The sequence below is a fragment of the Ischnura elegans genome, chromosome 10 (assembly GCF_921293095.1).
Source record: "Ischnura elegans chromosome 10, ioIscEleg1.1, whole genome shotgun sequence".
Taxonomy (NCBI): domain Eukaryota; kingdom Metazoa; phylum Arthropoda; class Insecta; order Odonata; family Coenagrionidae; genus Ischnura; species Ischnura elegans.
In genome coordinates, this window is record NC_060255.1 from 21,985,269 (window position 1) to 22,006,402 (window position 21,134).

Consider the following 21,134-nt stretch of genomic DNA (forward strand, 5'->3'; position numbering starts at 1 on the left):
TAGTACAAGATTGTGGTTCTGAATTTAAGAGTGATTTGATTGTTTAGTCACGGTATGGGGAGACTTAATTAATTCCTAACCAAAAAAGTTTCATAATACCAAAAAGGGTAACCGAGAATTAGAAAAATGAGCAATCAGGAAAATTCAAAAATACGAGAACTGAAATCGAAAGAATTAATTGGTAACAAAAATAGATGAGCAGGAATGAATATATTGTGTTTTCCTTAAGGTCGTTTTACACGGGGATCGCACTTACACAATCTGACGTGTGAACGTATAATACTACTAAAATTTTAGTACATCGTAACATGGTGTGTACGAAGGCGCAGCCAAAGTTGCGTCGTGCAATGCGGTGAATTGCGAGAACGCATGCGAGAAGTGAGATGGAAAAATAGCCCCAGTTCTAATTTCATTCGCGCAATTCCACGCCATAATGATATATTAATGCAGTTCTAACCTGCGCGATTTCGAGCACCGTGTAAAACGGCCTTAACTATGATCGACCAGTTTTTTTTTCGTTTGCTATTCCTCCGAACAACATTCTCTTTCTCGCCAAGGTGTCGCGCGCATTCATCCTTCGCCCGGTTTCATGACCGCTAGGACATCGCTTTCCAGCTCCCTTTGTCGAGCATTTGTTCCCATAAGGGCGAGAATGTGGAAACCCCAGCAGTGTTCCTGCTTTCAACTTTGACGTAATGAACATGGAAGCCGCATATTTCGTACGTCGCCGCGACCGAAAACGCTACAGCTCCGCCTTACTTTCCAACCTTTTCGTGTTTCATCTGTTGGGCGACGGATATGGTTTCTCCTTGGTTCTCGCTTCACGGGCTACCGCGACTGCGGGATATGTTGCGGTATCCTATTCGCACGGCGGCCAAGTTGTTGAGTTCTTGAAAGCGTCAAGTTACTTCCGACGGCAAGAGTTGCTATCACGGCATTCGCGGAAATACATCGATAGAGGGGAGCTCGCAACGAACTCTATGGGATGGGAAGGTCGCAAATATTTCAACGGAGGAATCTTAACAATACGTGCTGCCCACCTCCGCCGTATGTCGTTGCTGAAATCAGCATTTATTTGCGTTTTATCGACTAATTGTCGATTTTTTCGCAATGAACTGTCTTCTTTTTATTTCCTAATGTTAGGCTTTCCCTCGCCTAAGTTTTTTGGCAATGCTCTGTTCTTTTTTGTATCTATCCCAAGTGCTTGATTTGGGAATAGATGGGTCACTTATTATTTCATGCTCGTTTTGACTTAGTTTTTCATAATATGTAGTTATTTGTTCCTGTAATATTTCTTCTATTATTTTTGTGTTCGCCAGTTTATATATTGTTTCATTGTCATTATTTACTCCCCATCTTGTTTTCAATATGGCCCGCGTATTTAAAAATAATGAGTTTACAAAAGTCACCACTCGGGACGCTATCGATAAAAGGATTTGATTCTCACGGGGAAATAAACTCTAATAATGGGTCATCAACGTAAGTTTGCATTTGAAATTATATAATCTATAGAATTCACAGCTTTTCAATGCACTTCCTCGCGCTTGGTAGCACCCACTCTCACGTGACATGGGGGAATAAATGGACCGCTCTCCGCTCCATTGCGGACATTTTTGAAAACAAATTCCGAGAGAAGTGGCAGCATAAATGAAGCATCCATGGGACGGACTAGGGCCTCCGCTATGTTGTCCTCTTAGGAATGATGATCGCCCAAGCACAGCACATGGAACTAAGTATCTGCAGCCGTGCCGGCCACGCACACTGTCCTCAGCCTATGTATTTTCAGTAAGGGAAGGCATGAGTGAGTAAAATAATAGCAAAAATGAATTTCTTTCTGGATTTTTCGAATGATGGATCGTCCTAATCGCAATCCAATTCGAGTAGAGAGATCTAACGCAATAATTAAAGGGATTACAAAGAAACAACCCCACTCCACCCCGTAAAAGCTTGTTGGTACTAGTACTAATATATTTCCTAACTCGCATTTTTTTAATTGTCTTTAAAACAATGTCCGCAGAGCGTTGATAAGCTCAGAGAACTCCATTTACATCCAATATTCATAATAAAGTATTTTCACTCGCGATAATTATCATGGATAATTTACGAATTCGATAAAAATAATAATACTTCAAAAAATTATATTTATTCATCCCTAATTATTGCTAATGCCCCATGTTTGAAATTCGGACTGCTCTATCACCAGGGTCGCGAGTGCCGAATCTGGTCAATTCTTTAAAAATGCAATCAAATTTTAAGTACGTAATAAATAGCAAAAATATTCACAAGTAAAAAAGTAGGAAAATAAAAACGAGAGCGGTGGACAAAAATGCAGAGTAACCGGGGGCCGAGGCATGGCCGTCTTCTTAGTATTCTTCTATGAAGACAGCTGATGCAAATGGTAAAACTACCTTCCTCAAAAAGATATGCCGATATTAAAACGGGAACTGGAAAAGGTAAATTCCTAGCTCTAATGGAAATTGTATGTTCAATGGAAATGAACTACTTGCAACAAAAAAATACGATTTTTCGGATTAGCGATTCACATGTATTACAAGTTAAGTGAAGACGCATTTGAACGGAGCGAAATTTTAAGGTGCACATCGTTCGAAGGCCGGATGGACAATTTTTTTACTAGGGGTCAGGGAATCACCATTACATTGTGGAGAGTTCAGTATGAGCAAGGAAAAAAATCCTACTTCCGCCCTGACAATCCGAAGCTCACCAGGATGGGAAAGGCCGCAGCGCCAACTAAACACTGCTGCTTTTGCATCGCACATAGGCTTAGGAGCAGATTTTTTCAGAGGGGGGATATATAACCAATGCCGTTTAATAAGGATAGGTGGATACTATGATATAGATGAGTTTATATGCACATTGCATAAAGAGAGCGGTGAAAATCTTGGAGTTTTTTTAGACGACAGATTTTAAGAGGGTTAATAGGGTCCTACACAACTATTTATGACTTAAATGAACCTTAATTTCTACCTACTTCTACACAAATAACATTCTTACCCTCCATCTCAGCGTATCAAGAAATACTTCCCACTGGAAAGAGTATAAATGGATATTGCGCAGTATTCAGCAGACACAAGGATTTACAGTGTGAGTAAGATGTGCAAATATTCGAAGAGGCAGTAAAAACCTACCGCGGGAAAACGGCGCTGTCGACACAGAATGAAGATGAAATTCTATATTATCCACCACGGCAAAACTATGGCATGCAAATGCTTAAAAAGTAAAACTCTAGATAAATAACACTATTAAAATAGAATATTTATCCTCTAATCTTGAATTAGGTATGTAACAACAGATTTAGCCCATATTGCAAGTAATGTTAGCTACGAAACTCTCTTAAGGAATAGGTGACATAATGTCATTGAAGTCTAAATGTAACCGATATCGTGATTATGAACTTAATGAAAATTATCCATCCAAAGCAATATTCTAAGCACCGAATAGATATATTCCATAAACATAACCCTGTACCCTCCACAAATCCGTTGTACGAATTCATTAAGCACCTTAGCACTAAACCTCTAAATTCGGTCCACACTACACTACAGAAAACAGCAAGAAAAGGTCAAGGTGAACACGCCATTACGTTGCTCCAAATGAAGTTTCAGTAAATAATTACTTCGATGACAAGTACAAACATTAAATTTTTCCGCAGAAATTGCTAAAAGTCAAACGCAGCTTTTGCGAGCCTTCCTAACCTATTTTACTCGCACCAACTCCCTCCCCTTCCCATCATTTTAACCCGCGCTAACCTGCCTTTTCACCCCTCTCAGCCGACAGCCACCTCCACCCCCCTTAATTCAATTCCCCGGAAAGAGGAGAGGGGGCGTCGGAGAGGGCGGGGGCCGATAGGGGAATATAGGTTTCCGGGAAGAGCAGCCTTCCCCTACAGCGCCGCTCAACTGAAAAGCGGCAGAGGAGAAAAGAGGGGATAACAGTGGAGGGAGGACAAGGTAGGGGAAGGAAAAGTGAAAAAGAGTGACGCGACACTGAGTGACGTCCGAGGGAATGGCGAACTCACGCCCTGGCCCTGCGAACTCGAAAGCACGGCAATGCGAATACTTCAGGTGCAACTCTTGCACGAGATGGATTTCCGTCGGAATCACACAGATACGTTTCCCATCAAGCCTGTCATTCGAGTGCTCATACTCTTTTAATTTTTCGAAAGAGCTGTCACATCCCGGTTAATACAAACAACGAGACATCATAGAGGCGGTCCAATTCCAGGTTTTCGCAGGTTTTTCACGCGCCCCTTCTTGTGTGGGCGATTTTCCTGGAGAGGGTTTTTTCGCTGAAGGATATTACACCCATATCCTCATGCTTTGTTCCCACAAACAGAAATCTTTTTTACACAAAATTTTCACATATACTTGATTATCTTCTTTGACAATTCACAAATAGTGTATATTGTATATCTTTTGTATTGTAAACGTTTATCTACCATTTTTTTTAAAATGTTTGCGTTGACGCTATCGAGGGGTTAGGAGGAAGAGTAGTCTTCTTCTTAGTTCTTAGTCTCAATCTCGCCCGAATAAAGACATCTCATTATTATTATTATTCTATCCCATAGAAGGCTGATTTATGATGCAACCTCGGTAGCATTTTAATCCACTTTCAAAAATGTCCGCGGCGCTATGATGAGGGCGATGCAACCATTTTCTTTTCAAATATCTGCAGTATGATCTCGGTAATTAGGAAGAAGAGCATTAAAGAAATATGAATATGATAAATCACATCATCACGAATAAAATTTCAGTTGACACCCCTATTTATACCATATTTCCCCGTGAAACTCAGATCATTTTGTCCGCTGGCGACGCAAGTGACGATCTCTGAACACCCATTTCTATGTGCGGTGAGTGACAACACATTTAGAGGATGACTTGAGGATCCTCTTTTGTAATATTGGTGGACGCGACCATGAGGGACGTCCGAGGGAATGGCAAACTCACGCCCTGGCCTTGCGTACTAAAGCACGGCCATGTAAATATCTGAAGTGCAACTCGCGCACGAGTTGGATTTCCACCCGAATCTGGCAAATAGGTTTCCCATCATGCACGTCATTCTGGTACTAATACTCATTTTTTTCGAAGAAGCTGTCACATCCAAGTTTATTCAAACAAGATTAGGGAATAGCTCACTTATTTGGCATATGCTTCAATACGATGATATGTTTTTTTTTGCTGCAGGGGATCCCAATGAAGTTATACTGAATATATGCAGTCAGAATTGAATTTACTAGGTTTCATTTCCTTACTTTTCATTCCATATATTTAGAAATATTTTTTTCGCACAAATTCGCTAAATGATAACGTATGTTTATCGAGTGAATTGAATATAAAGATCATAAATGATTCATTTAATTATTTATTAGAATAGATCAAAATAATACTGAAAGAATATGACCAAGAGTCTTCGATGTGTATCATAAAATTCTGGTGAGCACGGAGAATACAAAAACAAGCGTTAAAAATTCCAATTTAGATGAAGAATAAAAGTTAAATGTAAATAAAAAAACGAAATTCTATTTTTCGCCGATGAAAGGTTTCCTAGCGAAGCACTAAGAGTACCAATGAGTACAACAACTACAGGTGGTATCTTCCAAGAAATTCCGGAGCACTTTTTAACAGAGTTGACGATTTATTTTTAATTATTTACTCACTGGGCAGGATCTAAAGAGTATGGAAAAAAAGGTAAGCACCGACATAAGCCACTCACAGGCAGTAATTAAATGTATCCACTAGTCCACTAAAACATCACACTGCCGAGTAATTTCTGAATAATCAGCGATGTGATACATTACGCCAGCGACGACGTCGAGTAAGTGCATAAACGAAATCAAACAATGAGTATTGTAAGGAAAGAGTGAGCCTCCGCGTATCTACCCAGGATGGAATACTCCGTTGCCAAGTAACCTACCCTGATCTCGAACCAACAGTTACAGGAAGGCCGTTGATTATGTCGATGGCAATACCCGGATGGAAACCGAGACTTCGTTCGTGTCGAATAAAATTTTAGCTCTATCATTAATAAAACTCGTGAAAATGAGAAATTCAACTGTAAAACCGTTTCATGGCACTGATTCACTAACTTTTTCCGTCTCTATTACTATATCGGCATTATTACGAAATCACGAGGATTCAATACTGGGCTCAGTTTTCCGTAACAGCGCGCTTAGCCAAGTCGAACGCTTCTGTTGTACTTACTTCCGGAACAAAAGAATCCGAAATTCGAATGGCGTCGCGTTGCTGGAATCCGAAAAACGCTAGCTGCGGCGGTAGCCGAACCAATTCGCCGCATTTTTTTCGACGTACCCTCAATCCCTTGCTCCCGACCACTGCAAATTGATTCGTTTGCTTTGAGCGGCGCGACGCAGGAGTGGCGACAATTGTAAGAGAGAATGGAGGGGACGCGACTCAATTTTTTCGAAGCGAAATTGCCAACGCCAATCCACACACCAAGGTGCTCCACGCACCAAGTGTCTCCAGGCCGCATCCTAAAACACCGTTCGTGTAGCACAGCGAAACTATACATATAACAACGGTGGCAATGATGACAAAAGCAATTAACCCCTTGCACCGAAAAGACGAGTCTAGCTCGCCATGATCTTCCGATTACAAATCGTGCAATGACGAATACAACTGTCATCGTATTTTCATAATTTTAGCACTATTTACGGGAACAACATGAATATTTAAAAAAATTAATAATGTTAAAACATACATAATAATAATGTACATAAATAAATCATATTTCATGAATTATGATACATAGAAAGGAATAAAATGAATTTCTGTTTTCTCGATGCATTTAACTATATACTTTACAATATATAATAATAATAATAATAACTTTTTATTTCACTGTTATACGTTGATTACAAACTACAAAATATCATTCCATTACCTACCATTCCATTTCAAAAGAACCACAGAAAAAAATAGAGGATAGGAGCAAAATATTCGGAAAATAGATTGGATTGGAGGAGGTTAATGGAAAATAAAAATCTACACAAATGGAAACTAAACCCTGATCAGCGACGTAGAAAGTTTCTGCTGATAGATCTAATTTGTGCAATTGCCTTCAGTTCATCATGAAATAATATTTAACATGTGCCTTCAGGAAAATTGTTGAGGCACAATTAACCATGCACAATATCGCAGAAAATAAATATGAACACAGATAAATTCCGATTTATCAAACCAATGCAACTTGGAAAATGGCCAGCGGACATCCAAGACGTTAAAGAAAATATTCTGCAGCAAAACTAAAGCGTATATCTCACAATTTTCCGAAGAAAATGCAAACAAATACAAGCAGATGACGAAGTAAAATTTAATAACCTATTTTAACTCACACAGAATAAAATGCGCACGTAAATTACTGGCCACCACCCGAGAACAAGCTGGGATGGATTTTGGGTGCATCCAAAATAAAGAATATCTACGAGATTAGCTAGAAGATATAAAAATAACGACTGAAGTAGCAGCGTCGAAATGGCTCACTGAAGTACCTAATAGACTGATGAATAGGGGTGAATTTGGCTAACATACGGCGTACACTAATCAATGCCAATGTCAATAAGAACCGAACTAAGAATACGCCACATACCCCGACGCCTCACGGTGAATTCCTTATATACACACTGCGCTGCCAACTCACTATTGACTAGTTGTAAGAGATCCTCACTTCCATCATACATGCCTCATTAGATTCACATCAAACTCATCATACGTACTGTATCAAAGTTGTGAATAGGCTTTAAGGAGTGTGGCTGAAACTGAAGTTTCCACTGCAGTTTTACAACTTGGTCGCAAGAACCATTGCGCACTACAATACCACTATGAGCTTGGAGACCTTCGATAGATCACGGGTAAAAGTCGAGGCAACAGCAGTACTGTGAAACAACAGTCAAGTAAAAACGGCCACATTTATTTGGTGATACATTAATCTTCACCTCTTTGGATGACAGCCTTACTATACACCAAACCCTCCCATCCCCCGGAAGTAACAACGTAGTCTTCAAAAATGAAACGTTCAATAAAAATGTTTCCACAAAAAGGCGTTGCCACGAAATAACTTTCTAAACCGTGGAAGGATTGCACCAACAGTGATTTGATGATATAAAGAATAGCAGTATAAACAGATTGCGATAATTCACGTACAGGTGAAGTAAAGACTACTGATTACGAACTAAACATTACACGCAACCCTCTAAGCATTAAACTGCATCGATAAAAAAGATTTTGCCACCTTAAAAACGCAAATACTCGCAGCAAAACAGCGGAGATACGACGGTTGTGCCCTCCATCCCTTCGTCAGATGCTGTGAGTTTCCAAGAAACTCCCTCCACCCTCTAAATCTGTCGCGTAGTTAATGGACGAACACACAGCTCCAACCCCAAAGTACGGCAAACTTTCTGGATTAGAGATTTTTCGCTTCCGCTCCCTCACTTTCCCCACCGAACATTGCCGCTAACCCTACATGCGAGCCTCAATCCCCATCCCCCTTGCGATTTAACTTTCTTCGCGTTCGTCTGATATAGCCTTTCGCGAGGCCAATAACGGATCGGTATCGTCGGCATTTTACGAAACTCCACCACGATCAGTTCTGCTTTACTTGTATTTAAAAAAAAATATAACAGCTTTGTTCGAGTAAGATATACTTATTGGATACTAACACCAATAATAGCACAGATAATAATCCAGCCAGCACCAGCGTATTATTGCAATAAAATGACCTGTTTTCGAGTTATGGGTAATGAAAATTGGTGCTTCGCTCGAAAACAAAAAAGATACGCTTTTTTCGCCACAACCATGGAAACGAGTATTAAAAAACGGTTCCGAAGTTAAATTTAAGTTAAAACAACGTAGCGTAAAACAAAAAATAGAAACGTGTGATTATTTTTATGATTCGCTTTTCGTTTTTTTAGTTAACTGTATACGAACTCGAGGGTATATTACATTCTTGCCGACAGTACAACCTATGCAAGTGCTCTGAACGCAGAAAACCAAGCGAGAGCGGAGTAAGGAGGAAGGAAGGAATACGGCGAGAAAGCGGCAGCTTATAGAAAGAGGAAGGGATTTCTAGAAAAATCACCTCCACGGTATAATCATGCTATATATTTTATTCCTAATAATGCAACCTCGATATGTTATGAGGAATGAAACCTCAGGAATATATGAAGGAGATAACCTCTACACATAACACAGAGGATATAAAATAGGACAACTCCTCCCTCGAGCAAAAAAGCTCTTTGAGTTCACTGAAATACATAAATAGACGACGCAAATATTTAGACTAATTTCAACGCAAAATACTCAAATATAACAAGAGAAAACGCAACTTAGCATAATCGAGATGAAAGGGTCTTGTATCGGGTAGTGCTTGTACAGATTGATTCATATACTTTCAAAGATCTATATCACTTTTATGTATGTTTTTGTATACGTTATCATTCCGTTTCACTTTATGAAGTTCATTTGTTATTTTTTTAGTTGCTTTTTGATTCTTCAGTGTATTGTGTTGAGTTGGTTCCTTGGTGACAGAGAGAAAAACAAAGGGGAGTTGTGCCAGAAGCCATACTGAGAGGTAAGGAATGAAGTAAAAACATAGTGTTAGGTGATATTGAAGTTTTTATAATCGCTTTGATACATCAAGATGACGAGACCGACCCAATGAAATTCGCGCCTAACCGTCGTGAATCCACCTGGCTCCTGTTGGTCGGCTTCTCCGCCCGTTCCGAGCGATCCAGGGGGAAGATTGGGGGAGTGGCATTTAAACCGAGCAAGCTTACAAACTGCGTATGCGCTCCGAGCACTTCCGAGAAAAACAAGAGATCCGACGCTAAAACGCGAAACGAATGGTCGACTACACACTTCCCTTTCGCTAGATCCACTTTCACTTCCCGGTACCCGCCTCAATGAGTAAACCTTGAAGCTGGACAAAACCCTTGAAATAATTTACGCTTTAATAAAATTCACCGGCTGCTGTTTGCTTGTTGGCGTCGGGGAAGCGAGAATCGAGATGGTGAGATGCGTGGAAAGGAGGAGAAAAGCAAAAGTGGCCTTACAACCCCGGAGGGTAAATAAGAGAACGATTGAATATAGTTGAGGGGATAGGAGAGAGAAACTAAGCACATGCCACTTTCATGACAATTTCAAAAATTTTATCTCCTCACTGTATTCCATCGAATTACGGCCACAACAATTAGTCTTTCCATGCTATCGTCTTCGGTAATAGTATTTGAAAATCCCCATTTTCAGAAATCCTGCTATGGCAGTGCCTCTCTATTAATTGGGGTAGTAGTCTGGATGCAAGGTAGTTGGGATGGATAACATTAGCCAACAAGTGTGACCGTTACACTTCAAAGCGAAGATAAGTAAACGCTTAAAATCATAGACATATTTGTAGCGCTAACAAAAATGTAGAAAGCTGGGTCAATCTCCAAATGCTCCTGTAAAGAAAATATAAATGAAATGGGGAATGAAAAGTTATTATTTATAAGATACAGCGTCAAATCCGATTATACTTCTAAGGTGAGGGTGAAGAGAGTAAGATTATTCAGTTTCAGGTGCAATATGACGCATCAAGGAGAGATCTCAGGAGTAAATGTTACATACAATGAAAAAACTGGGTAAAACTGTCAACTCTAATGCTAGAAAAAAAACAACTTGGGTAAGATATTATTCAACACCAATTCTGAATAAGGCATGTTGCGGATATCCATATCGTTCAAAATAAATAAATAAGAGAAATTCAGTACTTGACCAATTTTCACAAAAAATACTGGATACCGAACAGTTACTGGATACCGAACATCAACAGCATTAATAATCCAGATCCAACAGTCAAAGTAATGCATCACATCGACACAAAGACAATAACCCTAACACGGCACACTGAATTTATTATAAGACCGTGATTGCAGGAAAATAGAATCAAAATTCATTCAATGCAAACATAATGACAAAATTGAAGAAATAGAGACAAAAATACAATTAGATTTCGAATGTATTCCACTCACCTTGAGATCCTAAAAGTTTATAAAACCTATATTCCAAGTGTAGCTGCGGTGCTTTGGATTTCATGGCTTCCTGTAATGAATAAAAAAGAAATTATTACACACAGAGCATTAAAATAAACATAAAGATTATACATGGATCGGTATTTTTTAAGAGTTGACTTGGGAATGCAAATTCTTTAGGCCAGCCTCATAACATTCAGACAATACTTTTAAAAAGAAATTCATTAACCTAATGGTAACCTGACGTAAGACATTTATTACTATTAAATGATTAAGGCCGCCAGTAAATTAGGGGAGTATTATCAATGGAAAATTACTTTTAAAATTAATTTTTATCATAATAATCAAAACGCTTTGTTATTAAGAGTGATTGGAGGGGGGGAAAGGTTTTATAAGATATGATGTTCCTAATTATTTGGACGAAAATAGAAATTTCAACTAGGATTCGGAAAATTATTCGAAATATGATTTCAACTTGCTACCCCCTATCTCTTCAGACCTAGAATTATTGATGGATAAGAAGGAATACCTTAAGCTTAACCCCAAATAATATATCTGAAATAAATAACCCCCTACATAATATCTGAAGTTGCATAGGTTATCCAAATTTTTATGTTTTGCCAATTTTTAACTTTGCTATCGGCAATCTATTTGACGTGTAGTAAGAAAATGAATGTAATTTTTCGGTTCAATCTCGGATAGCACAAATAAATCACATATCACTACATAAATATAAAACCAGCAGTGGCTAGCAAAATGAATTACGGAGAAGATGGGTTTCAGGGACGACCGACAAAAAAATCGATTTTTCTTATGGCGCTAGGGTCGGAATGGTTCCACGGAGATTAAAAAAAAACTCAAGGGAAGAATATTACATGAAATTTTACTCCTGTAAAATGGCACTGAGCTACCCAAACCCAGGAAAGAGTGCAGTAGTGTTTAAATATAACGCAAGAGGAGATTGAAAAGTTAGTGATGAAAAGTGGCAAATTCCAGGTTTTTTTGATCAAATAATATGCCTTCAGCGCACATAAATTATTTGGCTCTCCCAAGCCACGTGGCTTGTCTGAGGGTTAAATATTATTCGTACATAGTGGAAAGTTAGAAAAACGGTTAAATGAATATATTACGAATGGAACATAACGTTTGCATAAGTAATTGCATTAGCATGAAAAATGTGAATATAGTAGCACAAGTATAAGGGATAATAAATTCCTAATTTCGCCAATTAACCAAGCCGGCCTCGGTGGCATTAGGGTAAAGACCTCGCCTGTCAAACCGTAGGTCGTGGGTTCGAATCCCGCCTCGGTAGGTGATCCTTGTCCAGGGCAAGGATATTTGTGTTGCAATTTGCTAATGTTGGAAACCCTCGTTATAAAAGGCCATTATGTGCTGTTTACGGGGAAGATGATAATAAAAAGACAAATAAAATATATAAAAAATAAAAATCTCTAACTTTTCTCTTAATTGCTGCCAAACCTTATAAGTTGCAAGAATACTGAGGGATTCCGTTGGAAGTAGGTACGATATAATAATAATAATTTTTCCAGTATGAATTAAAGCTATTACATGTTTTCAGCAGTGAAACATTTCTTTTAATCATGCAATGTGAATCACTTGAGTTACGAACAAAGAAGTTAAAACTAAATAAAAATTATCGACATGTTTTTCATTTTTTTGCAACGCAGATACGCGTAAATTTGTTAGCAAACCTCAAATTCTGAGTCGGCGCCCTAAAACTCATTGGGAGCGGAAAAATTTGTAACTACACCTAAACTTTCTTCGCAAGGCGGTTTTAGACGACATTATGACATGACTGCAATCGAAATGAGGGACATTGAAAATCTAACAACATTTTCCGCAAACTGCTAATTTAATAAGTTCGATCGGTTCAGGCGTGATAAAATGGAAGTTCGGTATGTATTCCAATAAAAACTTTTGTACTTTTCCGCAGTAATTTAAGACTTGTACAAGATGGTGGCTCTGTGAGCCGAAACGTTCGTACGTATTAAATAACAGTGGATAAGTGCAACTACAATTTATTTCGATTGGCTAATTAATGCTGAATCCACTTCTCTAACTCACAATAAACTTTCATCCCTCAATCCACGAACACCGCCGACCTTTTTTCCACAGGCTTCCCGGCAAGCATTCGAGCATTAGTATCATTCAGGATAACCAACATGCGACGCACAATTAGTTTTTTCAAGCAACTCAAGAATTCCTAAACATCAAATAAGGCCGTTCATTTCCTTTCCTCGAATGTTTGCCAATCCTTGCCAATGAGGGTTTGGTCTCAAACGGTACGCAGGAGAGTCAGAAATGGGCGACGCGCGAAGAAGTGCAATCAACTACCCGCACAAAATGCAACACACTATGCTTACTGCGCTCCAAGCACGCACGGCTGGTGCTAATCCCGGGAAGTGAATAAAATAGGCGGCTAAGATGTAGACGGACTTAGTCCACCATGAACGCACTACGATGCTCACTTAAGTATTCATTTAAAAGGTGAGAAGTAGTAACTAAGGCGACCAAATGAAATATCAACAAAACCAACTGTTCTAAAACTACCACAGATTTCAGAGACAATGGAAACGAAACCCTAGGGCGGGCTCGCGGGGATACACTCCTGGGGCAGGGACTGTAAGCTGCCCCAGATTTTCTCCTCTGCAAGATTTCAGAGACAGCATAGGTAACATTGAAATCGAATAGTGGAGGTATCTTAAATAGTGACAAAAAAGGAATTAGTGAAGCGGAGCAGAACCACTAACGCCACATGTATTTATGCAAAAGATTAGCCAAATTTTACGAACGACTATTTTTTCAATATTAGAAAATATTTCTTAATTATATTTTTTTTACCTCATCCCAATTTTATAATTCTCTCAAAATAAAAGAAATAAGTAAATAATTAGGAAATAATAAAAGACGCTACAAGCTGACCTATACGACGGAACTAATTGACCCGGGTCAAGCTACTCATGAAGAGGCAATTTTTTGGCGTCGTGTTAGAATCAATATTTTGCCAAACTAATCCATTTATTGCTCTCACGTCCGAAGGGAAATTCACGAGACAAGTACCTACATAAAATGCACTTTTTTTACCTTGTCAGCATCAATGCGTAAAATGAAATCTACGTGAAATACTAATTCAATCCGAGAAGATGGACGTATCTGCGACGCTTATAACGCTGGGGAACAGTTTTTAACACAATTTCTGTCGACTTAGAATTTTGAGCTATTTAGGAGTAAAATAGGCGAGCAGATTTCAAAAATGTAGTTAGTTTTCTTCTACCAAGTCAAGTTTTTTCACTGTGCCTTATGTGAATGTGATCACAGTGCCGGATTGAGCATGGATCACAGGAGGCATCATTGCGCACTCATTGGCTGACGCCGTAGGAGACCGGAGACAAGTACACAGTAGTTAAGTCACGTCGGAGATACTGCAGTGAGACGTAGGCACGTAGCCAGGCACATATGCTTCAGGGGGAGGTTGGGTGGTGCACAGGTTGCCCACACTGATATTTTCTGGTCCGATCGCACGCATCGATAGATCATAATCTCATTAAATCAGCTGTATATTTCGTTCCGCAAATAATTCTGACAGTTAAATCTCATTAAAAATATCTTCCTGTTTAAGCAAATTTTGTACGACATGTTAGAAAAAAGAGGGTAATTTACAGCTTAAAATGTTGACGCAGTAGATAAAAACTGAGGATATTTTACTAGTCAGGGCCCAAACGTTAATCAAAAACAACTCACAGATTTAAGACAACAGAATTGTCTGTTCCTCAGTGTAATCGAAGGTTTCCCATTCGCATGCAATTTGGCGACATTACACGTCACTAGGCAGAACTAAGACATGCTCACTAACGGTCGTTAATTACTCCATTGTTGACGAACCAATGACCACAAGCACTCGATTCGGCATTACGCCTCTTTGGCACTGTGGCCGGTAATTCTTGGAAGCAGGATGCGATCTCGTACTCAAGCCAAGTCTTGGAGAGCTGTTCACAACTTCAAGAGCATTGCACAGGAAATGAATGGTGAGGAAATAGCGGGCATTCTCTCAAAATCAACGATACAATGTAGCACGAGGCATCAAGGCCTCGCTCTGATTCATTAGCACTCTAGTTCTACCCCGAAAACACAACATTTATTGAAGATCAATTGAGAACGAATACGTTTTCTCCAGATGTTTTAAAGGATTGAGTATTTCGCAGACACAAACTTAAATTTCTTACTGCGTGGAAAATATTTTTTTTCCGACGCTAATAACGAATGAGATATTTCATACGCAGAAAAAAATCGTTCGGCAAAAGCTAACTCCCAATATGACCCCTTGGCGAAAGCCGTAGAGGCTGTGATTGTTTTGACGACATGGGAATACTCATTATGTAGTTTTTCATGGGTTTTACAGTGAATTTACAATTTGATGAGAAACTGAAATGCATGCACCGCCTTGTTCCGAATTCTACAAGAGCAGCCAAGTAATGAGCGAGATAGGTTGTCTTCACTATATCTTCATCATGATGACGCACGTAGCCCTGGAACCGATAAAAAGTGTACAAAATTAGAAAATGACGTTCTTCAAGTTAGGAGTCTGAAACTTAACAAAAATACTCAAAACTTATCGGCCTTCAATGAATGGGGTGTTAATTGCCATGTACACACGACGGTCTCTAATAACAGGCATGAGGAATTGACAGAACTTATAGCGAACGGCGGTTTTATTGGAAAATCTTGCTTTAGATTTAGAAGCTACTTGACGCTATAGGAGTATTTCTAAAAATTATAAATGGTATCATCTACATATTTTGAATATAAGTGAATATTAAAAAAAAGTAAAGAGTTTTTAAACCGATTTGGTTACAAAATGACGGGAGTAAATGTTACGCGAATTTTCCATAAAATAGAAAAAAAACCAATTAAAAAAAAATGAAAAATTCGTAGAGAACCATCAATTAATTAATCACATTGATAATAATCCAGTAACGCTGAGAACACCGTAAAATACATGTTGAAGAGACCACTCCCTTAATCTGATGGGCAGAGTCAATAAAGCGCTTTCCAGTAGCCCACAAGGAAACTAAAACTCGGAACACAATCGAGAATCAACCAGGTCCATGAGAGAGGGGATTCCGATACATTCGCCACCGATATCCTCGAAAAGTACTGCTTTCCATCACCGAGAACAATGGGAAAAACAAACCATAAATAAAAAAAAAACATCACACTTCGTATCAATCGGTAAGATGGTCACGGTGACAAAAAATAATAATTGAGTAACTAAAGGGAGCCGCCATGCCGAAGTGAACAAAAACGAATCGATTTCTATTTTAATTATCGAAACCGCTTTACACTGCAATGCCATCGCGCGCCCCCTTGCGTCACATCCGCCCAACTGTAAACTTGCTCCATCAATTCCCGCAACGGATTCGAGTGAAGTGCAGTAAGATTCAATCGACCGTGAATAAATCCAGTGTCCTTTTTATAGAAAGCGACGCAATCGATTCTCTTCTTTCCTCATTCACAATAACTGCAAAAAATGAGAGTCAAAACATCAAAGTGAGTCAGTGGTAGGCAAATCTGGAGACAAAAAAAAAACTAATCAACCTTGAGATGAAGCTTATAATTGCCAGCTATAATTCGCGATGGAACAACCCAGACTGGAATTAAGATGCCGGAAAAACCTACTGCTCGCTCGACCAATCTCTTTTCGCGACGAATAATAATAAGTTTTGAACGCAGCCATCTTGGAATTATGAGGATAAAGTACACCATTGTCAATATTTTCCCGCATTTCAAATTTGAAAGTATATCTCAGTATTTTCTCAGATTTGATATTTTGATATATGAGATACATGCCAATTTTAACTAAGATCTACTCTACCAACCTTATTATTTCAAGATAATAACATAAGTCTTACACGATTACCCTCGCGTAAAAAAATGATCGGTCGGAAGGATGTGACGTGCCATATTAATTCCACAGATCGTAAATATCGCATTCTCAGCTTACTTAAATAATCAGGGAACTAACAGCTACTTACATGTTTTAATGAAAATAAATGCATGAAAAGCAGCTATCATTATTCTCGCTAATTCAGGTAGGAAAAAATGTCTGCTTGCTGAGCCATTATAAAATGGAAATAATTAGAATATTTAGTAATTTTAATATGAAAAAGCGGATTAGTATAGTGACATAATTAAGGTTGTAAAATTTAACATAGCTTGTTGAAGCTCTAGCAAAGGAAGCAATACCAGGGGATCCTGGGCTTCCTTTGCAGAATTTTCGCACTTAAAATACAAAACGGCATTACACTCGTTCACTCCGTGATTCGATAAAAATTATAGGATATTATTCCTGTAGCTAATCTAAACACACGGAACTTCGAATATCATAGGTGTAGAGTGATTCACAAGGTTAGTAGAGTCACAAGGAAGTCAATATTCAATGGTTTATTGCGGCGGAAAGTAATAAATCAAGATTTTCAAATGCGTATAATAGAGCGATTACTTTTTCAATCTATGCTTAGGCGTACTTGAAATACCATATACAAGATTAAAATTTTATATCAAAAACGATTTCTAACATCAGACTTAAGAGAATATATTTTAAACAACTGTCACTTCCAACCTCGTCAGTCAGAGAAGAGTAAAATAAAATAGTTTCGCAGAATACTTCGTAGCTATTCAACTTCATTCATAAAAAAATTGATACGGCATGCAGAAAGTATGTTACCGCGTCCTCGTAACCCCTTGGTCAGATTATTGGGGAAGAATATAGCCTGCCTTTTGCAAGACTATGGTTTCAACACTCCTCACACCAACCATCATCAATAAAAAACACACCTTAGAAACAAACCTGATGAAAAACACAAACGTAAGTGTCAAAAGAAATGCAGGCCTAATGAAAAGGTTTATCGAGAACAATTTGTAAAAAAAACATGGGGAACTCTACGTGGATTCGTAACCCTGGAAAGCTGAAAATCTTTGAAGAGGTTACAACACAACAACGCCTATCTAAATTTGTAACATTTTGTTTCCAATGATTACCTAGTTCGACGAAAAAAAACAAAATCACGCGCATTTAATGTATGACAATAGGATGAATACATTTATATACTTCTCCTACTTATTGGAACCAAGTGTTGCGATATTTTCATTTCACCGACGTACTTAGACTTCAATTGCAGCATTGACTCGCAATTAACTTCTAAAATCATAGTCGAAGTGCCTAAAGTGCCAACCATTTATTTACTTTTCTATGCACTTTAGTTCTTATGCTATGACCATATATTTTCATTGCTAACGGTAGGACAATATCTCAAAGACAGAATAATGGCATTAGAAACCAGAACGGTTCTCAACAAAAGGTTGAATACGTTTCAAAATAGTTTTCCCGATTAGATTTCATTACTTCTGCCACGATTTCATTACGTTCCGTAATAGATAATTTACCGTAAACTACGGCCCGATAGGGTGTAGCACATTGCAATGACAAAGACTTATCGCGATACGGGGTTGGAAGAGGGGTCTAGCGCCTCTTAGAACGGAAGCGGAGGACGGAGTGCTCAATCAGGAGTCAATCAAGAGGCCTTGATTCCTTTTCCCGATTGGGCCGGCTTCGCGTGGAATGAAACACGAGGAATCGATTAAGCAGAGCGCGAGCATTTGGCGTGATTGGAGGGAATAAAGGCACTGCCAATTCGGCTGTCATCGCTTCAAACAAAGCAAAGTTCAAGTCTGCCCTCATAGCTTCCCGAGTCGATCTATTTCCAAGAGCAGCTCGATTGTCTTCAAAGCGATGAAAGGAAGTCATCGAGGTTACGAGACGTCACTTAGCGTATCACTACTGCAAAAGAAGATTTTTAAAATGCGAGGGTACTACATAAGAACTTCATCTTCAACTAATAACTTCAGTTACGAAGTTATTAGTCAGTCTCTGGATTATTATAGTTTTTTGTTAATATTCCTAGGTTCCTCTCAACGATCAACATTACAATGATTTCTGAAACTAAGCTTCCCTCTGCCACTCCATTCCTCCTCATATAATATTTTTGTTTTATCTCCGCAGTAAGTTTGCATCTTTGACTTTAAATCGAAACTTGAAGCTTGAACGTGGTGGAAGGTCTCCTTATTATCACGGAAGTAACGAAGTGTCGTTCATTGCTAACATCTTTTGACTTCATCACCAATTACTCTCAAGGATTACTTCACTAATACCTTTCATTGCTAATCATACTCATCTTCTGGATAAGGAAGGGAAAGATGCTTAAGCTTTATTAACGGCTGTAGAAAGAGCGTATCCCAGAGATCCAGGCAACTAAGCAATTAAACAAGATTAATGCCATCTGTTCATTTCCTTTCGAAATGCTGATACGAGGGTAAATAAGCCCGATCCTGCTATCTTATCGTCTTCCACCCCTACCAACAAAACCGACTTAACAATTCTATCATACCGTTACACCTACATCCCATTTAAGCCTACCTAATTGTCAACCCTGATTCTCTCCAGCAGCTTAAGCCAGGACATCTGTGGAATTAAATGCTTTGCGATCAACATAATAATTTCAACGGATGAATATATACTTCCAGATCATAGAAATTAAAGGCTAAATAGGGTAGTTTCCTTCATCAAAGAAAACGAATGGCATTGATTGCGATTCGTTACCCAACTTTAGTGTATTCATAATATACAAATTATTTAGTTTTAGAAATACCAGTTTGTCGCATGTTAATGGTCAATTTTAAACTTATTCGAAAAAGGCCAGATTGGCGCTCATGCGATGCCACTCCACGTGACGTCACGGGGACCTAGTTTCTATACGAGTAGTCAGGAGTTTTACATCGTCGGAGATTACCAATGCATGCATGTGGCACAGAGTTAAGGGAAACATATCTTAATCACCTATTAAAATTGCCTATGGTCGGAAAGTTTCCTTCGTTTGAAAGGGTATTAACAATCCTTATTTAAGCCAGGCGCTACCTGCTAGCAGCCTGCATCGTAGCGGCACTCATAGCCTCGCACCAAGGTGGCCTCACACGGCGGCAGATGGAACCAGAATGATGTCACATGGGCTTTTCCCAGCATTCATATTTAGCCGTCGCGTTTTCGCGCGCTTATAAATTTTCACTTTTCATATAGGGTCACTTAAAAATATAAAAGCGTGAAATAAGTACTCCAGGAGAAATAATCTTTCTATTAAGGCGATTAAAAAAATAGGAAACCGCCCTATTATTATCGCAGTAAATAAAAAAGTAGCACAAATTAAAATAAAGCAAAAGGTAAAGCTTAGAAAATAAATTCTATTGACAGTAAAAATTCGATGGAAGCACAAAATCATTCGAAATTTCGATCAAATAGCAATTTAATGCTATCAGTAGCGTGAAGATTGATACACGAAAAGAAAAGGAAATCACACAAAAAATCAAATTATGCGCTTGAAGTGTCCTTCGTCACCCCCTTTTGCTAGCTAAAAGCCATAGATTATTGAAATTGACATAAAAATGCAGCGAACAATAAAACTCTTTAACATCCCCGAATCAATGACGGATTCAGTACAGTTCCCTTACCTGAAAGTAACAGCAAACGATAACAACTACCGTACTTACAACTTCATTCGAATGGCTATATTAACCTTTTGCACCGTATTTTCGACGTCCGTGACCCACTTGGCAGAAAATAAGACATTTGAATTTATTGCGAAGTTTCCTAACTAGTTCGCTACCTGTGTGTGGAGGCGGAGAAACCAAACAGCTGAAGTCATTATTCCGTGCCTCGAGTTCCCGTGGACACGCGACGGAATAGAGTAACGATCGGTCGGGGTGAAAAATTACATTTGCATCCATGAAAAAATAACGTAATCACCACATCTCACTCGTCCGGCCTGGCCTCTTTTATTAAAGCACTCACAATACCTTTCAACCAAAACACCTCCACTATCGTGAGCAATTCACAACGGAATACTCTCCGTAGCTACTGATTTATAACGGTAAAAACGACCACACGAACAAAGTAAAGGAAATAGCAAGACATTTCCTGCTTCGGACACTAATGGGCAATATTAGTGGCCATAATTGCGTCGAT

General features: G+C 38.8%; 1 protein-coding gene across 4 annotated transcripts in view; it reads right to left on the minus strand.

The window, feature by feature from the left end:
- Positions 1 to 21,134, minus strand: part of LOC124166370 (casein kinase I) — a 230,067-nt gene that overhangs the window by 75,751 nt on the left and 133,182 nt on the right. For all 4 annotated transcript variants that reach the window (XM_046543863.1, XM_046543864.1, XM_046543866.1 and 1 more), the window contains exon 3: positions 11,042 to 11,111. In XM_046543863.1, the coding sequence (XP_046399819.1) occupies positions 11,042 to 11,111 (70 nt within the window). The remainder of the gene's footprint in view (positions 1 to 11,041; positions 11,112 to 21,134) is intronic.